We start from the raw sequence: 11,132 nt of genomic DNA, 5'->3' as shown, positions 1-11,132 counted from the left end.
GTTACACACCATAAGTAATGGTTTAATTACTTTAATCTGTATGAATAAAATCAAACTTACAATAATACCAGTTCTATATGCCTCAGATATTACCGGGTAAGCTTACATGATGCTTTCAAGCCTGCCTGTCCACCCCCCTTATATTATGTATTTGTGGAACCCCCCCGGGAAATTGCAACTTATTAAATGCTGCTCAAAATCGATATGTTGTTAGTAGATGCAGGTGACATGTAACCCATGGTAACCAGGAGATGTGCACTTATACCCACCTAAGCCGCCTACTGCCGCCCTGCTGGCATGGTAACCAGGAGATGTGCACGTATACCCACCTAAGCCTCCTACTGCCGCCCTGCTGGCATGGTAACCAGGAGATGTGCACGTATACCCACCTAAGCCTCCTACTGCCGCCCTGCTGGCATGGTAACCTCACACCAACCTGCCTCTCTCCGTCATGTGACCATTTCAGTGACATGCGGCGGTGGTGTAACACTGGCCTTTGTCGTCTTTATATATGAATATAGAGCAGAAATTTACAAGCCCTCATTTTACAGTATATTGTGCAAAAAAATTGCAGTTTTAAAATATGAATGAATATATAGTATGTGTAGCATACATAACACTAAATATGTAATAAACCCAGGGTCTATAAAAGGATGATAAAGTATTGGTGAGTAAGCAATCATTTACAGTTTATAATTGTACTGGATGAGCAGATATGGAAAATTGATCAATGGACATAAGTAAACATTTCTTGACATAGATTTGCTATTTGATATTCTGAAAAGGATTTGGTTACATACATATAAGTTGGTTTGTATTTTTAAACTAGTTCTTACTGGAATCGTAGATATCCATCCGTCTTCCACAAACACTCATCCAGTACAAGGTCATGGTGAGCATGTATATCACAGGAAGTCGGGAGAAGCTATGAACAAGATTCCAGTCCATCTCAGGGCACAAACGATTCCGAGGCACCATTTCACTGAACTGCATAGTTTTGGACTGTAGGAGGAAACCTCAAGCCTTATTCTTGCTTATAAGACCTATAGAATGAGGTGAAATGTCACTTCATTTCACGCAGTCTAGTTTCTGGTTATCTAGAGAAGGAATGAAAACCTTACGGTCACACAAAGTACAACCAGTGTTTATGTGCAGCAAGCAGAGCTAGAAGCTAGAAACCGTAGTGGTGCTGATGAATGTTACCCTGTATACCATGTCTGTGCCACGTGGCTGGCGGCCCCTCAGCCCGTCAGTCCAAGGCAGCTGGGTAAGTCGCTAGCTCCAGGTTGGTGTATCTGCTGGCCAGCTCCCTGAAGCCCAGGCCCTTGCCCATCTCAGCTGGTAGGAGGTAAGATTGGTTCAGTAGATCCATGGACTGAGTGAAGCCACTGCTGGGACAGGGGCAGGAGCAGGGGTGGCCGGCCTGCCACACCTCCAGGCCGACTCCCACCAGATGCCCACCCCCAGACACATATTCGTTGCTCCTCAGGCTTGAGATGACATTCTCCGGGTTCAGGGTTATGTAGTCTGGGCAGGTCTCCAGTGGGGTGATGCACTCGCCCACTGTCTTCCCCTCCAGCAGGAGCTGAAGGACACCCTCCTTGGGGCCCTTTCCTCCTTCAAAGGGCTTTTTCTCATGCACGATCTCCACCACTGATGCCGGGGTCTCCTCATAGCACTGCTTCACGCTGAAGGTTTGACTCTGCAAAAGTGCAGGAAGTTCACACACTGATGAAGTAGCAAAAGCAACTTTTTTTTGTTAAAGGGCATTTTATGAATGGCTGGATATAGTAGCTTAGCGGGATACAAAGCAATGACAAGGGGTCAGTTTGTCTGATCATATGTGTCTCAAAGCGATTGTTCATAAGGCTTAGCTAATCTAATTTAGCTGACCAAGATTAGGCTGGGATTTAAATATGGCCAGCTGAGATGATGAATGGGTATGTGCTTGGTAAGGTGGTGCCCTTCAGGTGTGTTCAGACCGCAGGAACTTGTTTCAGGAACCAGGACCTTTTTCCGAACCAGGGACTTCTGTCCTGTTCACACCAGAGGAACTCGACCCAATTGTAGTTCTTTGGAGGCAGTTCCAGAACCCTTTTTTAGTACCTACTCCAGACTTGGTACTTTTAGTTTGAACACAAACTACTCGGAGGCATTAACAGCGATAGCTTGACGATTGGTGGACCACAAGCACCAGTGGTGACTTGGAAGTTACGAGGAAGTGCTGGGAAAAGAGATAAAACTGGCAGAGCAAGAACTGAGCAAATGAAACTACTTCTGTATATCAATTACATTCAATGCATCAATTATTACTCTTTTTTTGCTTCTGTCTCCAAATTTCTGCAATGGAAAATTCAAACAATAACCAATATACTTTTGTCTGATATTGCCAGTGGTGAAATTTATCAGCGCTTATTAGGAAGATAACTTTACATCATCTTTTATTCTGTGGAAAATTAAAGATCAGTCCGCTGGCCAGATTTAATAAGAATCATAAAGATCCATTTTCTGAAACCATTCATTGTTGCAGGGGGTCTGGAGCCTATCCCGGTGGCTGCAGGCACATGACAGAGAACAACCCAGAATGAGTGGGTTCTCTCACCCAAGCACGCCTATGGATAATTTGAGAACTTGGAGCAGCTGGAGAAAGGCCCATAACAGCATGGGGAGAACATGCAAACTCCACACACATGACATGGCATGTGTCACATGGCAGAGACTTCAACTCAGGTTCCATAAAAGGCTGGGTCCCATTTTGATTGTGACAGATTCCCCCAATAACTAACAACTATCAAAAATACTTGTTCATCCTCCGGTGGTGTAGTTTCCTATGAAATGTGTGAAGCTTAACCTACAAGGTTTTTGTATCGCCCATGCTTGTAAAGGTCCTAGTTCCTGTTGTCCGGTAAGAAAGCGACACTTGAAAGTGGCCAGGAGCTACAAAAGTTTCCAGTCGAGAAAGCGCAGGAACTTGTAAACAGGGACTAGGTTCCAGAACTTCGTTGTGAAAGCACCTTTTGAGGATTGCTGGGTTGAATGAATGACTGTTGAATTTTAGGAGGTCCTCTGCTCATTTTGTTTTCTCTGTTACAATACAACCTTAATTTGCCCTTGTCCTGCCTTTGTGGTACACCTCTGGCTAACAATATACTTGTGCATAACTTCCAAATTTGCGCCAGTGCTTGTGGTCAACCAATCAGCCCGTTTATCACTATAAAGGGCACCCAGTAGTTCGTGATCAAACGAAAAGTACATAGTAAGGAGTAAGGACTAAAATAAGTTCTGGAACTACCTTCAAGGAACTACAATTGGGCTGAGTTCCTGGTTCCTGAAAAAAGTCCTGGTTCTGGAAAATAAACTTCCTGTTGTAGGAAAGCTTAGAGCTTTACTTGGATAACAGATAACACGATAATGATATGGGTGAATTACCTGGCACTCTCTGTTGATATCTGCAAGAAAACCCTCAAGCACCTTTTCCAGGTTTGGGACTGGGGGCCACAGAAGCTGCTTGATCTTCCTAGTGGACACAGGTAATGAAGTTGAGTAAATCAGGCACTGCCATTCTGACATATGTGAGATGCAGTGTAATTGGCTCATAAGGCTACAAACAGTGAAGGTAATTTACACGAAGATGACCCCCAATGAACATGGCCAACTGGAGAGATGACGAGATTTGGGAACTTCTGTCGCTAGTGCTGTAAAAAAAACACTTTCCGCAAAATACTTTTTGTGTCATGCCCTGCCTCCTGCAAGCTCTGCCCAAGCACCACCTCTCATCTAAACTAACTATTATTTCTAGTAGGTGTGAATGTGTCTGACACAGACAATTTCCAGTTGTGTGCCACATGCGTGAAAGGGAACTTCAGAAAATGTCTAGACCTGATTCACTGGACAATGTCATGTGTCAAAGTGTTCATGTGTCAAAACGGCTTTTGAATCACAAGGGGATACCTGATGTTTCTGGAGAAGGATGTAATCAACAAGGCCACCACAATGAACGATATGAGAAAGATGCCTGCAACAAACACCATTTCTGCAAAAATGGCAGGGATGGGGGGGTTCTGGTCAGTGCTGGAAAATACAATAACCGCGCTGTCTGGGTCTGATCAAAGTTATGTAGTACCTGTGTCCAAGGGCACGTCCACGCAGAGAGTGTTGGACCAGTCACTCCAGATCCCCTTGTAGATGGACCCATTTGGCTTGGTCTGGACCTGGATGTGGTACTGGGTCCCTGCTTGCACATCCAAAGTCGTGCTGTTATTTGGGCTTTGCAGGATGACTAACTAGATGAAAAAGGGAACTGGATCAGTTGACATGACACATCTCATGTTTTCTCACACAATGCTGCTTAGAGCAAAGTGAACCATAGATAATCATCATGAGATTGGAGGTGTGGGCATTCTGGGGCAACATTACTCAATTCACCTGTTTTTGGCCCCCAGTCAAGATACAGGCTGGGGTTTCTTTACTCTCCCCCAGGAAATGCAGCCAGATCCTGATTTTGTGACCATTTTTTTGCAATATTAATGAATATTCTTTGAAGGTTTGTTTCATTTTCAAGCATCAGTCAGGCGATACAGCCTAGTTGGGCTCTGTGTTCTGCCTAGGATCTTCCTGTGTGCTCACCTTCCACATGGACTCCCCGTTGCACCTGTAGCGGATCTGATACTCCAAGTGAGCAGACAGGTTCCAGAGAGGCGGCTCCCACTCAATACGCAGCCTGGTGCCCTCTTTGCCCCAGCTGAGCACTTTCGGCGGATCTGGTTTGACTTGAGCGTCACAGAGAAAGATGGTGTAACGGGCTGAGCGCTGCACCCCAACTGCACCAAATGTCAGCCTGACTTACTGCTCTCGTCCATGGCAAAGGACTCTGTGTAGAAGTTCCACTCATGTGGCCCCTCTTTGATCCTGAGGTTCACCCGCATGATGCTGGAATCCAGCCCTGAGAAGATACATTGACCAGGGCTCTTGCTGAACATGCACTGCTGCCAGCTGCCACTGCAAAAAAATCATCAACAATGTCATTGCTCCTGAGAGAATGCTTCTGTTTGAAGAGGTGAAGTCAGTTTGTGCTATATGGGTTCTTTATGGTACCACATCAGGTCCCCCGCTTTACCGAGGACTAAGCTGGTAGAAGAGCATGCAATGGGCTTCTTCCTTGAATGACTGTTCCTTCCACTGGCATTGGATGTTGCGTAGGTCTGAAGTGTGGCACAGAAGATCGATGTCCTCTAAAAAGTAGAATTTTGTTAACAGTGTTCCTAAAGACCAGTGTTTTCTTTTTTTGTTGTTCCCATTCATACATTATCAATTGCTACTGATCAAACTTACTTGAATTTATGAAAACGAAAAACTATCTACAATCATTTTGGCAGCTCCAATTCGCATTTTTTTGGACTATGAGGGGAAACCAGAGGACCTGGACGAAACTCCTCAATGACACAGTGAGAAATTGCAAATTCCATGCCATGCTGCTCCAAAATTAAAAACTAACAATCAGAGGTGGAAATTTCAGGTCCAGAAAGTACAAATCCAGACTGTGATTTAGTTTCAATCAACCAGTTGAGCATAAGGAGTCACAGTTACAGAGTACTCCACTGGTTGGTTGAAAAAAAATCCTGGTCTGGATTTGTACTTTCTGGACCTGAAATTTCCACCTCTGCTAACAATGTATAAATCTTGAGCTGAAAAGTCGACTGGTTCTGGGGTAACCGATATGCATGTATCTATGATATTCATATTCATATAATTCATCTCTTCAACTTCCTCCACTGTCCAAGCAAGAAGTTCAAGGTGGTGGATCTAGTCTAATAATCCATTAGCATCTTAGCACCAAAACTGCCCGCCCAGCTGCCCCCCTCCCCCCCACCTGCCTGAACCTTCTGCTTCCTCCCCAGTGTGGTGCCAAACAAGCCAAACCTGTTGTTTGTTCGTCCTTCCTCTTGTTCCAGCCCTTGTGTGATTCACTTCAGCTGCCTCGTTTGATCCCTGTTAGCCCTGCCTATGAGTGTTTCCCTCTCGTGAGAGTTTAACTCTGTCAGCGACGTTGCGAGTCCCTGTCTTGTCTGCCTTAGACTCTCCTGTATTGATCCACTGTGATCCTGTTTGTTTTCGGTTCTGTTAATAAACCCAGTTTGTTTGCCCTGAATCCTGCCCCTGCATTCTCTGTTCTGCCCCATACCATGACAGGAAGTATCAAATCTCTGAACAGACCACTGTGTTTAGCAGCTTTAAAGCATTAAGTGGTCCTTGTTACACGTGGACACTATTTTAGTGGCTGTTCAGTGTTTCCTATCATTTAAGTAAATATCGTTGAAGGCATTCCCTGAAATGCATCGTTTCCAGCAGAGTGTATAACACTTCTAGCCAAGTTTATAATGTGGTTAAGAAAATAGAATTAAGAGGTACTACCGGCTCTCTGGGGCACCAAAGCTGCTGCTGGTTGAGACCAGTCACTCCAGTATCCTCTTGTGTTGTAACCATTGGGCCTGACTCTAAGTTGCACACAGCAAACCTCTCCAGTTATCAGAGAATCCAGCATGTACGTCAATGAGGCCTTCATCTTGGAAAGAGAGCAAGTTTGTTACACAGTGTATAGGTCTCCACACGCCACTCGTCATGACATACATACACTATATTTTAAGCTATATGTTTAAACCATATCTTTAATTATATTTTTCTGTCTATGTCTATGTTCCACTGCACCATGACCAAAAAGAACATAATTTCATGGTATGATCCACTGATTACAGTGCTAATGGCAAAACAAATCTGACGGAGGTGGCCAAGATTTTCATGCGGTTGCATGTAAGGTTGTGTGATATGGACCAAAAAACATCATGAGATTTTATACACACTTACATATGGTGTGTGTGCGTGTGTGTTTGCGTGTGTGTGTGTGTATAGGCATTTTCTATCAAGTGGACCACATGCTTAATTTTAAGTCAAAGCCACATGGGAGACGTGTCACAAGCATATTTTTTAGAAAAGTGTGGTCAACACAAAATGCAAAAAATAGGGTTTCCTTCCCAGTTTGCAAATGTACAACTATTCAGTATAGACATTATTTGCAAACACAAGTCCCAAAATAACAACAAACTAAATGATGCCTATATGGGTTCCGTAAAGCTGCCTCAACCTAAAACACTTTCACCCCACTATGTCTATCAACAATATAATCAGTTTATGACATTACTCTTAAAAAAGCAGGGGAATGTTTATGAACAACAAAACTCAAATCTATATCTAAAACCTATTTGGCAAATGGCTCTGAAAGCAAGACCGACAACCACTGAAAGTCCACTTATTAACTGGAAAGACCCTCATTTTGAGTCATTACCCTACAACAAAATAAAACAGACATTGCATATTACTGTACTTTTAACCTGTGAGCCGTGTGTCAGTGTTTTAAAATGAAATGAACCAAGTAAGGATGATTCATTTGGGGTTGGCGTGACCCGCCGTGATTATATAACTGAAGATAACTTTTTGACTTAACATATAACCTTCAGTAAGGTGCATTGGTGTGACCCTCACCAGAATTTTGCTGCCCACTAGGTTGTTGGCGGAATGCCGTATCTCGTACTGCACTTTGCTCTGCCAAGAAGCATCCATGTGCCAGGTCACACGGAGTTGCGCCGCCTCCCCCGTGAAGCTGAGTGAGACGTTTGTCGGGGGGTCTAACAACACTTTAAAAAGAATACGCAAAACAGAAAAATGAACAAAATGTTTCTTTCTGGCCTAAAGTTAGCGAGCCGTCAAGGGACAAAGGGCGGCGTGCCGTTTAGACTGGAGGAGAAGCAGAAGTGAAGCGGACGTGACTCCGGTTTCGGGGAAAACGTGATGCCGGAGTCGGCAGATGGGGCAGCCCTGCGCACCTTGGTCCTCCACGCTGACGCTGCGGTTCAGAACCGTCCTGTTGGTGCTCCTCTCCACGACTCTGATGTCTGTGACAGCGTAGAGAAAGACATCGGAGGCAGGGAGGGAGCAGACTTGGAGAGACCGGCCCCCGCCGGCTTTCTGGCGTGTGAGGTTGCACGTGGTCTCTTGTCTGAAGAAAGAGCAATTGCACCATAGCGGGAGGTTCATCGAAAGCTTTACTTTTCATCAATTCATTTGCTATTTTTATTAATTATCATTAATTAATTACATTTATTCACGCTCCACCTCTCGGGGGGTGGAGTTTGCATTTTCTCCCAGGTTCTCTCCTCCTGTACGATTTGGTGAATTGGTGTTACTAGATTGCCCATGATATAGCGTGTGTGTTTCTGCGCTTGGGCATAGTGGGCCGTGTGCTACCTGGGCTAATCTCCAGGCCCCTCAGAGAACCTGTGCTGGATAAGCAGTTAGAATACATGGGTGATGGACAAAATATGTTAAAATTGTGTGGGTGTCTTAAGGTTCTATCTCACTAACATACAGTAACAACAACCGTTGTTCCCTTTTCCTTTACCATCCCAGACCGTTATTCAATGTGTGGAGTGAGGAAGCATTTCACAGGTTGGAGATAACAAAAAAGATAAATCACAGTGGTACCTGAAAGTCAGCACATTGGTAATACCTTACGTAAAGGCCATGTTTTTAGAAATGTATAAGCACATTCATAATAAATAATAATGCATTCATAAAGCATTATAAACATGGCTATAAATATTTATCAAAAGGCATAACACGTTATGCATTATGAATGTTTTATGAAGCTCTCATCTATAATAGACTATTGATACCTTCATAATGCATTATAATGGTCTTTATAAGCATTATGGATGCTTTGTACTGCATTATAAAGGTATTTATAGTGCATTATAGATGAGAGCTTCATAAAGCATTCATAATGCATGATAAACATGGCTATAATGTGTTATGCCTTTTTATAAATATTAATAGACATGTTTATAATGCTTTATGAATGCATTATAATGCATTATGAATGTGTTTATAAATGACTAAAAACATGCCCTAAAGTGTTACTAAAATTACTTGTTTTGTCTATATCTGAAGTTATGATTCATTATATAATAGAATACATACATGTGAAATGCGTGTTTAGATTTTTGTTTGCATGTGGAGCTCCCCAGTATTTAACATTTTTGTGGCTTTGCATTGAGTCTGCAAATTTTATCTTGGTTATTTGTCACATAATCTGCAACTTACTCATCGGTTTTGTAGAAGAAGTCATATGACGTGTCATCTGAAACCTCCCAAAAGCAAGTGAAATCTTCTAGGGTTCGAGTGAAACATTTTGGATTCTTATCTGCCTCCAAGAGGGAAATGTCTGTTGACAGAACAAACTTGAATTTGTTACAAAAGGCACTAATAATAATGTAATGTCCTATGATGGCACTCATTTCCTTAAACAATTTTTAGGATTTCCCCCTTAAATTTACTTTTTGCTGAACTATAATTATTATTATGCTGTTAATATATTTCTCAGAATGCAGAGTTTATTTATTTTTAACCATTTAACAATTATATGATTCATTATTGCTTGTATGTTTAAAATTTTCTTTTCCGTCCACATATCATTCACAGGATCAAATGCATGTTGAAATTAGATGTATCTTTCCTAAAACTTGGACCTGTCTTTAAATTACTCTTGTAATGCACTGAGCATATGAATAGTGTAACGCAATGTTAACAAAGACTCCCAAAGATTATCCACCTCAGTGCCTTTAACCCTGAGCTCTTATTAAAATTTTTTTAGAAAAACTGTGGAGATTTGTTTGTCAGTAACGCCGAACTTCTACTGCTGATTTACATTACAACCTTTTTATAATTTCATAATGAATAAAAGTTGCAATATCAGAAAGATATTTTAAGGCTTTGTGGTATTTTAAAACCATTTTAATCTATTTTGGATGTGTGTTTTGTAAACATTTCCTGTATATTTCTTTCTTAAACTTTGCTTGGGTAGCACTCAGAGGCATGTTTTGGACTTCTCTAAAACAGATAAAACAAAGGCTCATTTGTTCTGTGTAGACTGACGTCAATCTTTTCAACTCACAACTCAGATCTGATTTTTGTTTATGTTTTCATCCATTAACATGGGGTGCTTTTATTGGTTCTCCCTACCTTTCTCTGACACGTAATCGACTGGTCCAGACTGATACCCCTGCACATCCCAGATCTGGGCCTGGATCCAGACGTATGTCATCCAGCTGACGAGGCGGACATCCATGACAGCCCAGGTGTGTTCTTATCCCATCACCGCTCTCTGGAGACTTGCGTCTTCTGTGTGCGTGTGTGTGTGCGTGTTGGTGTGTAACTTAGTGAGGGTGGGTAGGTCCCTGGGGGGTGGCTTTGTACAGAGTTAACAGGCGCTATCTCACAGGACCCAGTGAAACAGGAAGCGTGTGTAAGTCGATTGAGGCAGCCAACCTTAGACTGGGGCCCCACTGCCGGCTGCGGACACTGGCACAGTGTGTGACACACACACACACACACACACACACACACACACACACACACACAGACATACAGTCGTATAACTATATCTTTTTGGGGACCGCTCACATGCTCACATGCTCATGTAGGGTAAACATATCCTTATGGGGACCACTCATTCATTTCAATGGGAAAAATGCTAACGCTAACCATGACAACCTTAACCCCTACCCTGCCCTAACCATAACCATAAGTAACCAAACAAAATACAAGAATTTTTGCATTTTTAGTTTTTTCATAGCAGTCACCGATTTTTATAAAATAGAGTTTTCCTTTATGGGGACCAGGAAACTGGTCCCCATAAGGGAAAAAAACGGATATTTATCACGTTATGGGGACATTGTGTCCCCATAAGGATAGGTAAACCCGCTTGCACACACACACACACACACACATACACATGCAGTCGTATAACCATATTTTTTTGGGGACCGCTCACACACACACACACACACACACACACACACACACATACACATGCAGTCGTATAACCATATCTTTCTGGGCACCGCTCACATGCTTACATGCACACACACACACACACATATGTAGCGATGCCATCTTTCCTCACAAACTGAGGAAGGTGTATACTCTCAACCTGCAATCAGTAGCTCATTATGGGGTGAGGTGTGTTTGGGGTCATTTGTGACATGCTGCGGGCAGCCAGGTTCCTGTATGACACAGTGTCA

The 11,132-nt window shown here is 42.9% G+C and overlaps 1 protein-coding gene across 1 annotated transcript; it reads right to left on the bottom strand.

Moving 5' to 3' along the window:
* Positions 1-15: 15 nt before the first annotated feature.
* mpl (MPL proto-oncogene, thrombopoietin receptor) lies at positions 16-10,265 on the bottom strand. The gene is made up of 12 exons (XM_023794397.2): positions 10,072-10,265; positions 9,154-9,274; positions 7,878-8,050; positions 7,537-7,688; positions 6,412-6,562; positions 5,117-5,231; positions 4,847-4,998; positions 4,627-4,769; positions 4,124-4,283; positions 3,952-4,033; positions 3,430-3,517; positions 16-1,702 (listed from the first exon to the last, which is right to left on the bottom strand). Exons 1-12 carry the CDS (start codon positions 10,175-10,177, stop codon positions 1,250-1,252), a joined length of 1,896 nt encoding a protein of 631 aa, XP_023650165.1. The 5' UTR covers positions 10,178-10,265; the 3' UTR covers positions 16-1,249.
* Between the last annotated feature and the right edge of the window lie 867 nt (positions 10,266-11,132).

Source organism: Paramormyrops kingsleyae, chromosome 15, assembly GCF_048594095.1.
Source record: "Paramormyrops kingsleyae isolate MSU_618 chromosome 15, PKINGS_0.4, whole genome shotgun sequence".
In the NCBI taxonomy this organism is placed as follows: domain Eukaryota; kingdom Metazoa; phylum Chordata; class Actinopteri; order Osteoglossiformes; family Mormyridae; genus Paramormyrops; species Paramormyrops kingsleyae.
This window is presented reverse-complemented; position numbering and strand designations above follow the sequence as displayed.

Bases quoted from the DNA above. Each gene is read 5' to 3' on its own strand.
- mpl (XM_023794397.2), bottom strand. From the start codon at position 10,177: ATGGATGTCCGCCTCGTCAGCTGGATGACATACGTCTGGATCCAGGCC. The intron at 6,563-7,536 runs GTGAGGGTCACA...TCTCTTTCCAAG, and splicing joins TAGTGGGCAGCAAAATTCTG to ATGAAGGCCTCATTGACGTA. The intron at 4,770-4,846 runs GTAAGTCAGGCT...GTGACGCTCAAG, and splicing joins CTTTGCCATGGACGAGAGCA to TCAAACCAGATCCGCCGAAA.